A 19,908-nucleotide genomic window follows, 5' to 3' on the forward strand; every position below is an offset into this window, starting at 1 on the left:
CATGTTTTATATATATTATATACGCATAAAAGCATATTACAAAGAATGATAAAGTCAAGAAAAAGGGGGGGTTGCATTTTTTTGTGGTAAAATATACAAAACACAAAATTTACCATTTTAACCATTTTTAAGTGTACAATTCAGTGGCATTAAGTATATTCACACTGCTGTACATAACCACTACCCATCTCCAGAACTTTTCATCATCCCAAATTGAAACTCTGTACCCATTAAGCTGTAACTCCCAATTCCCCATTTCTCACAGCCCATGGCAACCACCATTCTACTTTCTGTCTCATATAAGTAGAATCATACAATATTTATCCTCTTGTGTCTGGCTTATTTCACTTGGCATAATGTCTTTCAAGGTTCATCCACAGTACCAGAATCTCATTCGTTTTTAAGTCTGGATAAGAGTCCATTGTATGTATACACTGCATTTTGTTTATTAACTTATCTGTTGATAGACATTAGAGTTGTTTCCACTTTTTGCCTACTGTGAATAATGTTGCTGTGAGCATTGGTGTACAAATATCTGTTGGAGTCCCTGCTTTCTTTTGTGTATATACCCAGAAGCAAAATCATTGGATCATATGGTAATTCTATGCTTAATTCTTTGAAGAACTGCCATATCATTTTCCACAGCAGTCATACCATTTTATGTTCCCGCCAGCAATGCACAAAAGGTTCCACAATTTCTCCATATCCTTGTCAATATATAATGGGTGTGAAGTAGCTCATTGTGAATTTGATTTGTATTTCCCTAATTATTCATGATGTTGAGCATCTTTTCATGTGCTTATTGGCCATTTATACATCTTTGGAGAAATGTCTATTCAAATCTTTTACCCATTTTTCAATTAGTTGTATATACCCCATTTGGTTTTTGTTGTTGAATTTTAGGAGTTCTTTATATATTCTGGGTATTAATCCCTTATCAGATATACGATTTGAAAATATTCTCTGCACACGTTTTAAATTCTGATAAAGTCCAATTTATCTATTTTTTCTATTGTTGTCTGTGCTTCTGGTGTCATATCTGAGAAATTAATGCCAAATGCAATGTCAAGAAGCTTTCCCTCTATGTTTCCTTCTAAGAGTTTATAATTTTTGCTCTTACATTTAGGTCTTTGATCTATTTGGAATTAATTTTTGTATATGGTGTAAGGTAAGGGTCCAACTTCATTCTTTTGCATGTGGATATCGTTTTCCTAGCATTATTTGTTGAAAAGACTGTCCTTTCCCCATTGAATGGTCTTGGTATCCTTGCTGAAAATCATTTGACCATATATGGAAGGATTCATTTCCAGACTCTCTGTTCTAGTCAATTGGTTAATATGTCTATCTTTATATCAGTACTGTACTGTTGTTTTTTTTAAATTGAGATATAATTAACAAGTAATTACCACACTGCTTTGATTACTACTGCTTTGTATTAAGTTTTAAAATCAGCAAGTGTGAGTCCTCCAACTTTGTTCTTTTTCAAAATTGTTTTGGTTATTTGGGGGTCTCTTCAGAGTCTATGAATTTTAGGATGAGTTTTTCTATTTCTGCCGGAAACATCTTTGGGAATTTGATAGGGATTGCATCAAATCCACAGACTGTTTTAGGCAGTACTGACATCTTAACAATTTTAAGTATTCCAGTCCACGGATATGAATATCTTTCCATTTATTTGTGTTGTCTTTAATTTCTTTCAGCAATGTTTTGTAGTTTTCAGTGTACAACTGAAAAATGGGTTCTAAAGCAAGCTCACTCTGTTACTCTGAAACTACTGTATGAGACTTGGCTGGGATTTCTTCCAGCTTTAAACTTCTTTGATTCTCTAGTGTTTAATCTAGCCTTGAAGTTAACTAAATTTTTACTAATTCTTGGCCAGAATGGCACTACAGATTCAATTAAACAAATATTTACTGAAACCATATTATGTTCCAGGCACTGTTAAAAATACAGTTCACTTTAACATTCTTCCTTTGAATCCCCTTTTTCAATTCTCAAATTTAAAACAAATTACTTTCCTCAAAAGATTTATTTCTCCTGGATTGGAGGTTGTATTAGAACACTCAACAATCGATTAGGTCTAAAAACCAGAGACTGAGGGTATTTCAGTTAACTTCCATATATCATTTCTTTTTCTTTTTTTTTTTTTTTTGCGGTACGTGGGCCTCTCTCACTGTTGTGGCTTCTCCCATTTTGGAGCACAGGCTCTGGACGCGCAGGCTCAGCGGCCATGGCTCACGGGCCCAGCCGCTCTGTGGCATGTGGGATCTTCCCGGACCGGGGCACGAACCCGTGTTCCCTGCATTGGCAGGCGGACTCTCAATCACTGCGCCACCAGGGAAGCCCTATTTTTCTTAAGTAATATTTTCTATTCTTCTTTAAATGGAGAGTATAGAAACCAAATGCTCGACAGAAAAATTATATTATGCATGTGATTATACAGACTACAGAAGAATTTGCGCCAGTGTAGCTGAAATCACAATTTTAGATTAAATCTCCTACATACTACTTAACCTCACTCAGCTTATAAGTCTGTTTCTCTACCACAGCTCTGTATCACTAATCCTCCACAAACATCTTACATAATCCATTCATTCAACAAACATTTAACAGGTGTTGCCCCGTACTGGGAACTGTATTAGAGGCTAAGTGTCACTGATCAAAAAGCAGGACCAGGAGAGCAAGTAGAGATGTCTTAATATACCCCAACCATCGTCATTAGAAAAATAAATCAAATGTCGTATGGTGAGTGGGTCAGTGGAAACAGTTTCATGTGCGAAGGGTAGTGCTTTGTGAAGAGACTAATCCAAAAGCCACATGCATTTCTTTATAAAGTCAGCCTCATCTGGAATGCTGCTTCGCATCAACATTTACTGAGTCCCCTCAGACACACAGACCTAAATCAGAGGAGAATCACTCCAGTTTCTCCCATCATAAAAACCTAAATTGCATTTTTAAGACCTCTCATGTTCAAACCAGAAGGCTGCTCAATTTTTCCTTATTTTAAGAAAGGGAAAACTGGGGTTAAAAATGTCAAGTTAAGGGCTTCGCTGGTGGCGCAGTGGTTGAGAGTCCGCCTGCCGATGCAGGGGACGCGGGTTCGTGCCCCGGTCCGGGAAGATCCCACGTGCCGCAGAGCGGCTGGGCCCGTGAGCCATGGCCGCTGAGCGTGCGTGTCCGGAGCCTGTGCTCCGCAACGGGAGAGGCCACAACAGTGAGAGGCCCGCCTAGCACAAAAAAATAAATAAATAAAATAAATCCACGTTAAAAAAAAAAAAAATGTCAAGTTAATAAAATCACACTGGAACAAATTCCAATCTGTACAGAAAAATTAGGTACTAAACCTGCAGTGCTCCAGATGGAGCCACTGATTAGCTGAGCACATGTATAAAAACTAGCAACCGTGCTGCTGCAGAAACAGAAATCATGAGATAAGCCTTTTCCTCGGTTTATTTTTCTTACAGTTTACTATATTCTTTACTTTTCCTCCCCCACCTCATGCAATTTTCAAGAAAAACTGATGAAAATGTAGAGCCCAAATCCAGCAATCTAAAATGAAGATTCACCTTCACATGACAATGGCACCTGTGTTACTCAGTCTACCATTCAGAAGAGGGTAAAAGCTCATTCCAACAATTATAAAATTATCAAGACAAAAACCTTTTCAAACAGTGAGAGGCCCGTGTACTGCAAAAAAACAAAAAACAAAAAACCTTTTCAAACCAGGAGAAAAAACTAAAATTCTTTTGAAAATAAAGCATTTAATTGCAATCATAATTATTTGCCCATAATCCATCAGAAGTGGTTTTTGTTTTGCTTTGTTTTTTGCACGTATGTGAATGACCTGCACAAACAGGTTATTCCAGAAGAAATTAAAGCAAAATAAGACACTGATAGTGAGAAGCAAACTATAAAGGAAACATTTGATTCTCCCTACATTTTATATCCAATTAATGATCCATATATAATTTTATTATATAAACATTTTATATTCTGCAGCTTCAGATATTATCATGAAGGTTTTTCTTTTTTTTTCCGGTATGCGGGCCTCTCACTGTTGCGGCCTCTCCCGTCGCGGAGCACAGGCTCCGGACGCGCAGGCCCAGCGGCCATGGCTCACGGGCCCAGCCGCTCCGCGGCACACGGGACCCTCCCGGACCCGGGCACGAACCCGCGTCCCCTGCATCGGCAGGCGGACCCTCAACCACTGTGCCACCAGGGAAGCCCCATGAAGGTTTTTATATAAAATGTACTATGAGTTAAGAACTGTATGTAATGTGAAGTCCACTGAACTGCTGCTAGAATTTCTGGTGATATGACTTCCAATATAAATTGAGGTTAGATACAACCTCAAATGGTTTTAAAATTGAAAACCAACCAGAATTCATCACTTCGGCAAGTTAAACAAATCCCTAGGCTATAGTAAAAAAAAAAAAAAAAAAAAAAGAAAAAGAAAAACTTGGGACAGATAAGATTGTAAGATTGTGAGGTTTCTTGAAAAATTGTTACGAATTTTAAGATAAACTAGTAATACGTGTGGTTTCTCACTACAACAAACAACAAAGTCAATGTAATTATTTATTACATGAAAATTTAGAGCTCTTAAAATGTATTAGAAAACTAGGAAGAATGATTTCAAAATGTCTACACTGTGACTGAACTTGGGAAAGAAAATAGCATTTGTAAATGATAACAAACCCAAACGGTAAAAACCTGGTGGCTGCCACCCTCTCCCGCTCCCCTCCCAGGTCTCCTGCACCTCTAGGCTGGTTTCCACAAGCGCACCCCAACGGGCCCTGCTTTTGGCTCTCCTGCCACCACTCTGCCCTTCATAGGTTGTGGCTGACCTTCCCAATGTGTAATTCTGACTGCCACTCCTTTGGCTCAGAGGCTACTGACCACAGGAGGGCAAGCTCCTTGAGTCTGCAGGATGCCTCACACTCACCTTTCCAGCCCGATTGCTCCTGACTTTGGCTACATCTCACCTCAGCACCAGCCACATAGAACTGCTCGCGACTCCCTGCAGTAAGCAGTCCACGCTCTCCTGATTCAGCTCTTTCGCTCTTTCTGTTCCCTCTGGCTGGAACTACCTTTCCCTTCCCTGCTAAACTCCTACCCAACTCACACAGCTCCTCTGCAATGCCGTCTCCCCGTAAGATCTTCTTATTCCAGCTGGCTGTGATCCTACTCCTCTGTTACCTCAGCACTTTCAAGGGTCTCTAAAGGCACGAGTATTCTATCTTACATCAAGTTACTGATCATCTCCACTGCAGGACTGTAAACTCTCTGGGGCAGAAGCTGTTTAAATTCCCTGAAGCAACTGGTATAGTGCCTTTACACACGGGAGCACTCAAGTACGTTCTGAGTCAAACTATATCAAGTTCTGCTCCATGAGAGTCACTGGAAGGAAAATACTTTGAGGGCATAGATAGCAAATTTAAAGGATCGTGACAGGATTTTTAAACGAAGTCTTAGAACATGCAAAATTCATACCAGTGGCAGAAATATTTTACTTTTGTATGATTAAGACCCACAAGCTTTTGTGAGGTCACGACGGAACCAAAAGCGCACACACAATCTCTTTTTCCAGTTAAATAATGAATGAACTAAAGAAGAGTAACCTTTTAAAAAAATAAACTCAATCATTTTGCCCTGGCCAGGTTGTAGAAAGTAAAACAAGAAATACTAATAACTCTGTTAAAATGAAATCATAAATAGTCCTAATTATACAATTAGCCCTAGAAAAAGGCTTAAAATAATTCCTTCTTTTGTGAATTAACTCCCAAGTAATAGGAAGCCAGGCTAAAAATCACTTAGCTTCTCTTTAACCAAAGGCTCCAAAAATGAATGACTGCATGAATAAATGGATGAACTTAACAGGACTTGATTCAGAGTTCACTAGAAACCAGTACTTCTCAAAATGTCTGTGCGGAAGGACTGGATTTTAAATATTTCCTATCTGTTGCAGACTGATAATCTCATAAAGCATAATAAAAATGTCCCAGCAATGTCTAAAGTTTGGTGCACACTTTTCTACCTGTCGCGGACCAGTAATAAACTTTGCAAACGGGCAGCCACGTGCTGTTTCCCCGAACCCGCACATATTTAACACACTACCAAAGGCAGGGAAAGGTAGGGTACATGCCTACCTTCTGCTCTGGCACCTCAAACACAGCTTCATGGACACTGCAAGCAAAAAGTGAGGTAGGCAGATCACTTAAATCCATCATTTCTTCCAAATCATCTTCATTTTCACCAAAAATCATCTCTTCTTCCTCTTCTTGGTCACTGCTACAGAGATCTGACTGGCTATCATTCCAAGATTTCATAGTGTCCCTCAGCATTATCCCCTAAAATCAGGTCTTTTCCGTTCTTAAAGTTCTAAGATGTCTACCAGGCATATACTGTTAAAAAAAAGAAAACAACAGAGATAAGACTTTGAAGGCCCAATAATGCTCCAATTAATTCTCAAGACAGCAACTCATCAAATGAAGCAATTTTATTCAGGAAAGATCAATCAAAGTTTAAATCACCTCATTACAGTCCTCATAAATGAATTCTATACATATTAATTTGATTTGCTTAGCATACTTTATGTAATATATTTCACTGGCAACGACATATTACGAAAAAAAGGATGCAAGTTTTCTAGTGAAATGGACCTGGGGGGATAATACAAAATCAGATACTATCAACATGTACACCAGTTTACAAGCAGTAGGAAGGAAAATGTGAACCAGAACTGCCTTTGCATATTTGTTTGGGATTTAGGTTTGCAACACTGAAATTGGCAGAGCAAAATAAAACCCACACTGATTCACTCACCATCTGCACCCTAAAATATGGTCTGCAATAAGCTGACTTTACCTTTTTTAACCAATTTGTTCTTTTTGAATACACTCTCGAAGAACTAAGTTACACAGAACCAAAAGTTCTATACAAAGTTGGTCTTTGCTAATATCAGAAATATTTACAGCGGGCAAAATCTGACATAGAAGACAATTTTTAAAATGTCCTTTCTCTGAATGCTTAAAAATCAATAATTTTAACCCCAAAGCACGGAGCTGATAGCGTCCCACTGTTAAATAATGAACGGAGTCTGTCTTATAGGACTGTTTATGTGCATTTTTTTCTCTTCTGATGAACTGCACTCCACACCCACCAAGCAGAGTGCCTTGAACATAATACATTTCAAGATGCTGGAATTTAAGTAATACTTATCAGGCACAGAAAAATTAAGTGAGCATGATTATTACTACCTCAATATTACCTTTGTGATTTTCTCTTTCATTTCAAAGAACATGACGTTGCAAATATATTGCTCATATAGAAAACAGTACAGAATGTTAATTATGGGAAAAAAATAGTGATTCCCCCCCCCCCGTTATTCCACTATATCAATCAGGAAAGACTAGTTCTAAAAAGTAAAATCTTTACTTCTTTTCAGAAACATTTTCCGAGTGTCTACTGCATGCCAGGTACAGGGAGCTATGAGATGAATAAAACATGGTTTCTATCCTCAAGGAGATCCCACCAAAGCAAGAGTTTCTTCTCTTCAATAATACCCCCAAAGGACCTTGTTCCATTAACTGGCTCCTATACTTTTAATTTCTCCGTCTCCACCCACTCATTCCTCTTCTTCGGCAAACACACCCTTTCAAGATTCCCCACCCCCACCCTAGCCCAATCTTGAAAAAAGAAAACCTTCCACTTGGAGTCTGCCTGCCCCTCCATCTACCTCCCTCTGTCTCTGCTTCCCCTTTCCTACCAGCTTCCTGGAAAGAGGAGTCTCCTCAACTCCAGTCACTCCTGAATTCAGGGCAGCAGGACTCCTGCCTTCCCCTTCCAGCTAAAACTGCCCCCATTGGAAAGCAACAGCCTCTTCGTGGTGTCCTAACCCCAGGCCTCTGCCTGTCTTCTGCAGCTCGGGACCGCCGCCCACCCATTCCTTCTGGGACATCTCTGTGCCCCTGCCCTCCCGGGGCTCCTTCTTTCCAGGCTCTCCTTCCTCCCCAGATGCCCTTGTCACTGGCTCCTCTTTTGCTACCCACCCTTTACAAGTCTCTTCGAGGTTTCAACACCGTCCTTTTCATCTTACTCTTCCTGGGTGGTTTTATCCAGACCCAAGCATTTTAACTACTCCACCACCAGTGCTTCTCAACTTTGTTTCCTGCTTCCCCGTGGTTGACACAGACAACACATGTATATCAATACAGTCTTTCGCTTCAGTAATTCTTAAGCCGGGAAAGATGTCACCGAAATTGAGGGGGAAGCAAGAGCAGAATCTTGGGCATTGGAGGCGATGATGCGTTGAAAACCGAAAGGATCCCGAAAGATTCTCATCTGCCCCCAGGTCTTTCCTGCCTGTGCACACTGAACTCCACCTCTCTTTCCTGAGTTCTAGACTTGTATTTTTAGCTTTCCTTTGAATATACCTATCTGGTACTACAACTGTTTAAAACTTATTCATTTAAGTAGATGATTGTGCTGGAAATCTCTGATCTGGACAGGGGTATGCTGGGGGGGGGGAAATGGTATCCCACTGTGACTTTCATTGTAATCTTTTCTTTAAGCCTAAATTGTCAGGTAGAGTCCTTTGTTCATTTCTCTGTTATGTACTTGATTATTTGTTTACAAATCACTCCTAAGCTACCAGAGCTTGAGCACCTTTGAATCCCCAGTCCCTGGCACAGTTTTTAGCTCAGAGTATATGCTTAATAAGGATTACTGAACGAAAGCAGGTAGTATTGTGTTTACCCCCTGATACGGCAGCACAGACAAAGGAAAATTTAATTCCGCATGAGATTAGAGACAGCTTCCCCAAAGGAGGTTATGGTTAGACTTAAAAGGATGAACAGAATTTCAGCAGGAAAAGAATGGGGTGCATTCCAGGCTAAGCCAACAGTTCATGGACAAAGGCAGGAAGACAAAAAGAGGAGCAGGCACAAGATCATGAGATCTGGTGTGGCCAGAGTGGACCAGGTTTGGTGGGGATGGCACGAAACGAAGTGAGAAAGGTAGGTTTGGGCCAGGCTGCCTTGAAAGTAGGGTTACAGAGTTCTGACATAAAAATTAGTCAGTATTAGCATGGCATTGAAGGTTTTAGGCAGGGAAATGACATAACCAACCTAATTTAACTTTCAGTATCACTAAAAGTGGGCTGTCTTTACCTCTTATCTCTGAGACACTAATGTCTTTATCCTCCCCCTCCCCATTAAAAAGAGGTGAGGAAAACACCTGGCCTGGCTGGAGAGTTAAGGAGCTTTGAATGGCTAGATTTTGAAATTTGAGAAAGTCAAGCTATTTTTGATAAGATTTTCTGTTTGTCTCAAGTTCCTTCCTCCAACCTCTAAAAAAAAAAAAAAAAAAATCAGAGCACAAGAAACAATCCTTCACCTGACTTAAAAAAAAAATTCTTAGAATGTTACACCTTCATTTCCTGTTTTCTACCTTCATTTTGGGGTAACTTTTTCTTTTGATATAATTTCAAACAGAAAAGTTGTAAGAATAGTACAAGGAATTCCTGTGTACGCTTTTCCTGTATACAATTACTTACATTTTTGCCTATTTTAAAAATCATTCTCTCATTTTTATACATATAAATTTTCCCCCAAACCATTAAGACTAAGATAGGGTATGCCCCCTTTACTCCCAAATACTTCAGCGTATAAGAACAAGATCATTTTCTTATACAACCTACAGTTCAATTATCAAAACCAAGTACTTCAACATTGATATAATACTTTTATCTAAATCAGCGTCGATTTTCACATTTTGTCAGTTATCCCCTATAATATCTTTATAGGTATTTTCCCTTCAATTTTTTTACATTATTGTTAAATTATTTGCCTTTTGTCCTAAGATATTTCAATAATCTTTATAGTATTGCTATATTTTCTTCACTTATACAGTAGTGTATATTTGATACAGCTTAAAAGGATGGATTAATGGAATACCATAGTAACTGCAAACAAGTTTAAACAATATTTAAATATATCTCAGAAAGATTCAGCCTCCATAATTAGACTCCTTTAGATTTAAACTCTATTCCCTGCATTCTATGTTAGGTAAATTACTTTGCCTCCCTTTCTATTTCCTCAACTCTAAAATGGGGGTGATAATAATAATCCTTATCCAATAATGATGTTAGAAGTATTAAATGAGAGAATACATGCTGGGTGCTCAGAATAATGCTTTGCATACAGTTGGTGGTCAATAACTAATTATTTTTACATAGGCACAATCTATGTCAATGTATTGTTGGGTCGAAAGGATCCCAATAATATCAGAACCTTCGGTGGAACTGATATTAAAATAGCAAAATGAGAAAAATACACACCCAAATGATCTAATCCCAAGCAACAAAAAGGATACAAAAATAAAACTAAAAAAATTATACTAATACTTTGTATCATTTCAAGAAAACTGTTCAGTCGCAGATCTATCAATAAAATCAGCTCCAGAGCAACCACTGGTAGTAGTAATATAGCTCCAGTATGAAATCATTTAAAGATTTAAAAACAGAGAGCTAACTGAGAAAAGGCCATGGTGCACTTTTTAAGGGCCTCAAAGAATTTTATGTTGTAATTCAGTGCACACAGTATTAGAGATGCTTTCTTTCATATGATGGTTCTCTTGCTAAAGGCCTGCCATGAGATTTTTTTTTTTGGATATAGCTTAAGTCAACATCATCAACCATTTCACAATTTTCTGACATCATAAATGCAGCTAGATTTGAACAGAGAGATATCAGAGTCAACCAGTGGAAAAGACAATCCTAGCACATCTGTAAAGAAATCATCTTACATGGTAACTCAGCTGGTACTTAAGAAGTTGTTTGGTTTTATTAAGGAAAAGAAAAAAATTTACAGAAGTACACAGCTTCTATGCTGATATTACTGGAGTTGTCGCTAACTCTGCCCCACTGTAACTCCTACAAGACTAAGCTGTCCCTCAGTTTACTAACTCAGGGAAATATTGATTGGAAAGGGCTGAACCAATATCCACCAGCTTTTGTAAGCCAAGGTCTGTGCTAATCAGGGTTTAGCATCATCTGCAGCACAACGGTAGCTGTGGCTGGCTTCTGGCAAATTGTTTCTTCATGGAAATATCACATGAGTGGAAAACTCCAAGTAGTATGACCCTCTGCTCTGCTACAAGCCTAGTGACAGAAGTAATCCATCAGGGGAAAATGTCAAGCACATGGATTTGACTTTGCATTTTAAATTCTGATCAGGAAAAGGTAAATTCCTTCTCCTCCTCCAGGATTAAAAAAATAATAATTGTTCAAAACAGTATGCTTCTCAACTTGGTGCATATTTAAAATACCTTAGCTAGATGCACTTTATTATGTTCTGATGTGCTCAAAATGCTATTGATCAATACTGGAAGCAAACAAAATACCCCATTTCCAGCTCTACAAGTGCCCTGCTGAATAACCTTGGAACAGTCACTTGGCTTTTCGTATTACATTTGTCCTCTCAATATAAAATGAGGAAAATACTCACAGATGCTGTTGAACTACTAAATATCTTTTAAAAACGTCTAAATTATAAATTTAGACTAAATTCCTTTTAAAAAAAAAAAACTCTCTGGATTGTCAATGCGGGGGTTCTGAATAGCTATCCTACCAGCCTCTATCTCCCACTTCCTCCCCACTCACTACTTTTAGGTAGAATCTTACTACTTTTTAGTAGCTGTGGTAAGAAAAAAAAAATGGTGCAACAGTAAAGATGAAAATTAGATTTTTGAATTTTGTATGTTTCAATGACCTATGTCCTCTTTTCACATTTGTCAGAACAAATTAAAATAACAGGTTTTAAAGAATAACTGAAGTAGAGGTGTAAAGACTGATGCTATTTGTTTCGCTGTATGTAATTCATTTCCTCTCACTATAACCTCTACATTCTAAGGGAAAAGTGGAGATCCACTGTCTGACCTCCACTCTCTGTAGTTCTTTGGGTCTAAATAACAAATGGTATTGAACTTTAGACCTCCCATTATTTCACAGGTTTCAGCCTAACAGATTTCCAAATCACACTGTTTTTCATGATGTTTTGCCTAAGTCTTTCAACCAATATATCCTCTAGTACCATACAAAATTTGTACTCATTTGTAATCCTTAACATGAACACGTTTAAAAGCTTTACAGATGTTACAATTCAATAGTGGGACAAATCTTGTTTTCCTGAAAAGCACTGAAATCTCTTCCCGCGCTAAGAAAGAAGTTTTGCCAACCTGGTAAAACATAAAGCTGACAGCGTGGCTAAAGAAGGGGCTCTGAGTTTTCAGGCCTTTCACTGTCTTCCTGCATCAAAAATCCATTTCTAGAAAACCAATATAATATCCCCACCAAAAAGCACGAACTTAGCTGATACACAAACATCTGTATTCTGAGTCTCAGTATTGTGTGTTTTTATAATATAGTATTTTGAATCAGAGCTAATGAAAGTCTTAAAATTAATCACTTAAATCCTATGTAATCACAGCTACAAATAAGTCAATCGCTTATGAAATTGTACATCTGAGACTTCTATGAAACGCAGAGACTTCTCTTAAAAGTTCAAATAAATGTGGTGCGCTAGGTAAGTTTCAACAAGAAGCAAATACTTCTGGCTTTGAGCACTGCACTAAAATATCACTTTAAATAATCCTACTTTGTATCTGCAACACGGATCTGAACTGCTGCCTGCACTAGACTCCTAATCCCTGAAGGAGATGATCAGATTTTGCACGGAAGCTGGCACGAAGCAACCTGAAAACGGACCACTACTGCTCTATTGGTCCAGGCAGCAGATGGAAGCAGACAGACAAGTTTCAAGAAGTTATCGAATAGGTAATGCGATCGTTACCCGCGCATCACGGAGGAAGGAGAGCAAGAAAAAAGGAGGGGCTTCCAACTTCTGGTCGCCCCTGGACTGCACCCTTCTGCCTTCAGAAGCACGCTGGCTCTGTCAGCTTTTCAAAAAGTCAAACAGCTGTTGGGAGAGAGAACATTTTTCTTGGTTTTGTTTTCCAAGACACGACCCCAGAGCTGTCAGAGAAGAGCCTGGACGCCAGAGGGGCTGGACCCGGAAGGCAAAGGCGCAGCATCTCTGGGGTCTCGGGTACAGGAGCGCCCACCCCTCCCGGCACCCGCGGGCCGTTTCTTTTTTTAACTTGCCACACCCAGTGCCCCCCATCCTCCCGAGAGCCGGGTGCAGAGCCTGCTCGGAGAGGTGGGCGCCGGCCCCACCCTGGGAAGGGGAGACTCACCTGCTCGCGTGGCCGCCGTAGGCAGGCAGGCAGGCAAGGAGAGGCTGGGGCGGCCGGACGGGCTACGCGGGAGATTGGACGCCGCGAGGGGCCGCGCTTGGGGAGACGAGGCGGGCGGCCAGCGGGGTACAGTCTGCTAGGTGCCCGCAGCCCAGAGCCTAGCCGCCACGCCCTCGACGCCCGCGGGAGCGGCCGCCTCCGCCTGGGCGCGAGCCGCGTCCTGGAGAGCGAGGCCGTCGGCGTCTCGCGCGCGCGCCCGGCCCCGCGCGACTCCGCCCCGCTCCCCGTCCCACCTCCGGCGAGCGCGCGCGGCGCAGGCGCCCGGAGTCGACCGCCCGGCGGGGGCGCGCGGGGCCCAGTAGCCGGCAGGAAGCGGCCCCGCCCTTCGCGTGCGGCCTTGGGGCCGGGGCGGGAACTTGGCTGCGCGCTCGCACTTGACCTGCATCCGGGTTTTCTTGTTCCGCGCAGGTGAGGGGCTTAGGCGGCCTAGCTGGGGAGGGGGCTTTAGGTGCCCCCGGCGGCGGGACCTTTGGCGATCTTCTGGCCTTGCACCGTGACCAGAAGTGGTTTATCTCCTTTTCATGCTTGGTCCCATTCAGTCGGTGGCAAGAGTAGTTAGTAGGAATATAATGAACATTTACTGAGGGCTAGTTACTATGTACACTGCAACGCGTGCTTTGCAGGACTTACCTCATTTAACCTCACAACCAGCGAACCGAACATTATTATCCTCCTTTTATAAATGAAGAGGGCTTCCATGTGCTCAAGGCGAGACAGCTAGTTAGGTGGTTGAGCTATAGGTTGCGTCCGGGTGCTGACTCCTTGTCCTGGGCTCTGAACCACGGTGGGCTTCTGCTGCAGCCACCGCCTCCTCCTACCCGCCCCCCCCCCCCGACTCCTCCTCCACCTCCTCTTCATCGTATGTACAATCCTAATAATATTTACATTTCTAATGTTTTATTTGCCGTTTGCAAAATACTTTTCACCGCACAGTCTTGCTTGATTCTCTCAGAAGCCTCTATTTCTTTTACAAATAGAAAGACCAAGGGCCTAAGCTGTTCAGTGAGTTGTGCAAAGTTACAGTGGGGCTTCCTTTGTCAGGTTATTAAAAAAAAAAAAAATTTTTTTTTTTTCCCCAAGGCGTCTGAGCCAAGCTTGGAAGGGAGCCTGTGTTCACAGAGAGGGAAACAGAGGCACAGAACAGGAAAGGAAATTGACTTAAGGGTGTGCAGTTAGAGGAATATCAGCTCTGATCTCCCACATAGTGCCCTCTGAGGCAAAGTGAAGCAAATTGAAGGTCAAAATCAAGGAAGCAGTGCCATCAGGCACTTAGGCCCCGGTCATGGGACAGGAGGAAGGATTAAAGTGTGTAGAATACATCTTATCTCTGTTAGATTTAAACTAAGGAAACAGGATTGCATTATGGTCCCAATCAGTCTTTAACAATTGACCTGGCACCATCACAGAGATCTGCCCAACAGATCACCCCTCTGGCTTCCTGTTCATTGCTCGTGTTGTTTCTGTTGCTTCCAACCCTACTGCCCCTTGCTCACCACCAAGTTCTCCCTTTCTTTCACTTAACAAATATTTATTGAGAGCCACTTCATGCGTTAAGGTCACCCTAAGAACCGCAGTTATTTTTCTTCTCTAAATTTCTCAAAGACAGCAACTTCAGCAAAAATTGAGTTTTTAGGTCAAATGAATTTGGAAATTGCTGCATTCTGTACCCCTGCATGGGGATCCATTAATGCATCTTAACCCAGAAATGGCTCTGAGAGGTCCTAAAGTAAAAAGACTGGTTTAGCCTTGTTTAACTCAGGGTTTAGGCCTTGTGCTGGGTACTAGGCTTACAGGGGTAAGGGCCATGCAAATCTACCCCTTCAGGGGCTCACAGATAGGGGAGACAGATAAGCAAACAACTAACTATGACACAACTTTATATGTACACTGATAGAGGCATTTGCAAAGTGCTGACAAAGCAGAGGAAGAATCGAGCAATTCTACCTGGAAACCTGAGGGAAGGCTTTGCATTAAGAGGGTATTTGAGTAGGATTTTTCTAGGTGGAGAATATGGAAAAGGACATTCCATAGAAATAATGGCATATTTAGAGATATAAAGGTATGCCTTTATGTTGGTCTTTGGGATAAGTATAAAATATTATTCAAGAGGTTTTGTTTTTGTTTTTGTTTTTTTTGCATGCAATATACCACTCAAACTGGATTAAACAACAAATGGAATTCATTACCTCATGTAATGCAGAAAAGTTGTGGGCTTCAAGCATGGCTGATCTAAGGGCTTAAAAGTCTGACATCAGGATTTGATCTCCATTTTCTAAACTCTGTTTTTCTTTGTGTTGACTTCTTTCTCAGGCTGCCTTTCCCCATGAGATAGCAGAATGGCTGCTAACAACTTCACATCATATCCTTACCATTAGAGAGTTTCTTTTCCTCAGTGCTGTTAACAAAAGTCTCAGGACTGCATCTCGTTGGGCTAACTTGGGTTACTTGTTCATCATTAAGCCACTCTCTTCAGAAGGGGCGTGGACTATTCTGATAGCCCAGACCTGGGTCATGTACTAACCTCTGGAGCTAAGGTGTGGTCAGTAGCTCTTAAATCTCATCGACTGAGAATTAGGGAAAGGTGGCTTCCTGTGTGACCAAAAATTTTCTCCTGGTCCCTTTATCTACTCTACATTTTTTTTCTTCCTGATTTGTGCCTTAGGAGATACCAGCATGGACTGCTTCAATGGGTCCCTAATTCTCTGGCTTACAGTTGAATTTATCCATAGAAGACATTGGAAGCATGCAGAGGATTGGAGGAGGATGAAGTTAGGCCCCTTCCGCAGGCCCTTTCCCTTCTGGGTCACTGCATGTTGGCCACATACCTCTGCTGAGTCTTCTGTCTAATGCCCCTCTTCATACGGGTCTCTCCTAGCTCTGGTAGAGTCTCCCTTCTCTTGGCCTAGAGGTAGTAGTAGCTCGCTACTGCTGGCAGCCTCAGAGTTTCACCCTATCATTCCTTCTCGTTTCCCTCAACCCTGCCCACACATTTGTATATAACCTTTACCAAACTCAGCCCAGATTAACCTTCTGGGGGAACCCCGATGGTTACATTCACCAAAGGTAATTCAAGTTTTTATTACCGAAAGAAAGGGACATGAGTAAAAAGCAGGCAACAGGCGATAACATAGCAATACCGATTTGGTAGAGCTATTACAGTAAGGCAGACCAGAGATGACAGTGGCTTGGACAAGGGTTATAGGAAAGGAAGTGGTGAAAAATAGTGTGTTCCTGGTGAAATTTAAAGGCAAAGTTAACAAAATTTACTGATGAATTACACGTAAGTTTTGAGCATGAGAGAGGAGTTGGGATAGAAGCAGCTGGAAGACACAGGTCTGGAGCCTAGGAGTGGGCTCAAACCAAGCATAGTGATTTTGGAAGGAGGTGTGCGGGGTAGTTGAAATCATTAGCTCAGGTGAGATGACCCTGGAGGAGCAGGTGGAAAAGAAACACAAAAAGGGCAAAGGGCCGAATCCAGAACAACATCAGTCTTTACATGGTGGGCAGAGGAAGAGGTGCCATCTTATATCTGTCAACTAGGTTGTGAGCAACTTAAGAACAAGAATGGAATCTTCCACATCTTCCCTCTTACATTGTGCCCACAGTGTATAATAATTGCTTGTTATGAATGAACTTCACGTAGTTTTACATTTCTAACACTCCCTCCCTCTCCTCCTCATCATTGTGAGGTTTGAGTTACAGGCAGAGAAAAAAAGAGAGAGAAATTGATCCCTTGTGACTCAATCCATTGAAACCTATGCCAAGGTTGATAAGCATTTTTGCTGTCCAGAAAAACTCAAGTAGAACCTGTCAGATAAGGCTACAGATCCTGAGTAGCTCATCTCTTACCTTGGAGGAGAATTTCCAGACAGATGATTTCATTTCAAATTTTGTTATTCTTATCTGAGTAGACTTAAAAGTCAGTACTTTTAAAAGTCCTTATTAGGTTTGTGTTATGGAATTAATAGAAATGATAAAAAAAATCTCCATCTCACACTCCAGTGTTGCTGGTGGAATGTAAAAGGAGACAACCAATTCTGGGGACCTTTTGCCAGTTTTTCAAGCTAAGTGTACATCTACCCTGTGACTCGGAAATTCAACTCCTAGTTATATATTCACAAAAAATGTCAGCAGATATCCCCGAAAAGGGGGAGGGGTTGTACAAGAATGCTTTTAACATCTTTATTCATTCATAATATGCAAACTGGGAATACTATAAATGTTCATCAAAAGAAGAATGGATAAGCAAACTATGGTATATTCCAACAATGGAATACTACACAGCCATAAAAAGAATAAACTACTGATACACATAACAGCATAAATAAATCTCAAAAAATTGTTGGGCAAAAAGAAGGCAGACACCAAAGAGTTATAGATGTATGATTCCATTTACATGAGGTTAAATAAAAGGCCAAACTAATCTATGGTGATCAGCATCAGAATAGTGGTTGCATCTGAAGGATGGAGATTGATTGGAAAGGGGTACAAAAGGACATTCATGGAACAGTCACATTTATTGGATTTCTACTATTTGCCCAGCACTGTTCTAGGCATTGAGAAGACAGTGGTGAACAAAATAGACCATGTCCCTGGTTTTATACAGATCTAAGCTCTTTTCATTGGCTGCATAGCATCAATGCACTTTAAATAGAAAAAAGTGGCCTTTCTTTAAATATAATCAATGACAAGTCTGAGGAACTTTCTTCTCCATTTTTTTAGTTGCTGGTGGGAAGGCAGCAAAATACAATGGAAAGAGCACTGGCTTCAGGAAGTCAGCTCCACCATCACTGGTGGTATGATCTTCGAGCAGTTTCTTTAAACCCACTGAACCTCACTTTTCCAGTCTGTTGAATGACAGTGATGATATCTGCATTGCAGGGTTGTTTTCTAAAGAGCTAGACACATTTCAGATACTCAGTAAACATTAGTTGGGTTATTATGTTTACAAGTAAATGTTATTCAAGGCAGCAATGTGTTACCTCCCTTGCAGCTAGGCATAAATTAATTTTGCCCAGTGAGATATGAGCAAACGGAAGCTGACTTAGCTGGGAGAGGTACCCTGTACACTTCTACTGTTCCTCTTTCTTCTAGCCTGCAATATGAATATGATCGCTGGAGCTCCAGCAGCCATTTTGGACCAGGAGGTAACCTTGAAGATGGAAGCCACATGCTGGGATGGTGGATCCAAAAGATGTGGATGCCGGATCCCTTGTGACACTGGAGCTGCCATACCAGCCCTGGGTTGCTTGTATCCAGACTGCCTTTACCTGGGAGAGAAATATTCTTCTATACTGTTAGGTGTCTGTTGCAGCCAAACCTAATCCCAAATGATATACCTTGTGAGTGACCCACAGTTCCCTATACTACTTTTCATGGCATCTATCACAGTTGTATTTAAGAGAATAATTATGCAGTTACTGATTTAATGGCCTAAGTCCATTGCTAGAATATTAGTTCCATGGGGGCAGGGAGTAGTCTGTTCACTGATAAATCCCCAGCTCCTGTAACAATATCTGGTTCTGGTATATAGTAGGTGCTCAATAAATGTGGAAGAGAGAAAGGGAGGGAGGAGACAGAGCTGCTTCTGATCATGATGTATTTCAGTCAGAATGGACACCAACACCTTTTAAGAGCAATGAAAGACATTTTCACATATTGAGGTATGGGGAAGTCATTCTGGCTTATACATAGGTTAACTTGATTTTATGCTAACTAACACAGCCTGTTTGTGGCCTATCAAACAGACATTGTACATCTGCTTTAATTATTAAAGAAAAGGACATATTGACCAGAAGTAAAGAATGCCCATGTTAAAAATAAAGATTAAATGCCTCCCTTCCTGGGATGCCAATGCTGGTACTCCTTTGATGATAAGACTGCCTTCCTAGGTGCCAAGGCCATACTGACTTGCTGTGTATGTGCTGATCTGTTTGTTTGTTTGTTTGTAAACCTTGAAGGAATGTATCCCTGACTTATTTGGTTTTCTTTGTCCTGACAAGATACAAAATTGTGCTGAAAACCATGGTTCTCCAGAGCAGTTCCTCAGTTATCCGAGAGGCTGTCTCCTGGGCTATAGTCCTCAGTTTGGCTCAAGTAAAACTCTCTTCTATTCCTATTACAGGTTGGGACCTGGGACCTGGGACCCTTTGCTGCAGTACTTGCACCTGAACGAATATCTCCTCGACCAGCAGAATACAAGAAACTCTAAGGAACTAAAAATAACTGCCCACATGTGCAGTTGGGGCAAAATATGAACAATGAGGTACAAAAACGCCAAAACCCAGCTGCCACTTCTGAGGTACCAGGAGCAAAAGCAGGGTCCTGCGTATGATCCCTACAAGGGGGTGGGCAGACCACCTAAGCTGCCCCTCTGGCCTACCCACCGATCCACCCCACCCTCACCCCATTTAAGGGACCAGCTTGTCACCCCCTCAGGAAGTGAGCAAGGACACCTGTTACATGTTTTTGCTCCCTTGTGCTGCAGCGATAAAGCCTTGCCTGAGTTCCTTGTCTGGCCTCATCAATTTCTATTGATTAAAGAGTCCGAAAACCCAGATCAGTAAAAGGAGTTTGCTGTCGTTCATGAGATGA

General features: G+C 41.2%; 1 protein-coding gene and 1 long non-coding RNA gene across 2 annotated transcripts in view; one reads left to right on the top strand and one right to left on the bottom strand.

Annotated features, from left to right (window-relative positions):
• Nucleotides 1-13,577, bottom strand: part of RCAN3 (RCAN family member 3) — a 29,611-nt gene extending 16,034 nt beyond the window's left edge. Inside the window, exons 1-2 of the mRNA XM_059038841.2 lie at nt 13,255-13,577; nt 6,150-6,404 (exon numbers count right to left, since the gene is read on the bottom strand). Of these exons, the coding sequence (XP_058894824.1) occupies nt 6,150-6,344 (195 nt within the window). The 5' untranslated portion in view covers nt 6,345-6,404; nt 13,255-13,577. The remainder of the gene's footprint in view (nt 1-6,149; nt 6,405-13,254) is intronic.
• Nucleotides 13,578-13,600: 23 nt separating this feature from the next.
• On the top strand, nt 13,601-19,882 carry LOC131741788 (uncharacterized). The gene is made up of 3 exons (XR_010836775.1): nt 13,601-13,722; nt 18,409-18,656; nt 19,439-19,882. It is a non-coding gene; the product is annotated as an uncharacterized lncRNA (long non-coding RNA).
• Nucleotides 19,883-19,908: the final 26 nt, after the last annotated feature.

Source organism: Kogia breviceps, chromosome 1 (genome assembly GCF_026419965.1).
Source record: "Kogia breviceps isolate mKogBre1 chromosome 1, mKogBre1 haplotype 1, whole genome shotgun sequence".
Classification (NCBI taxonomy): Eukaryota; Metazoa; Chordata; class Mammalia; order Artiodactyla; family Physeteridae; genus Kogia; species Kogia breviceps.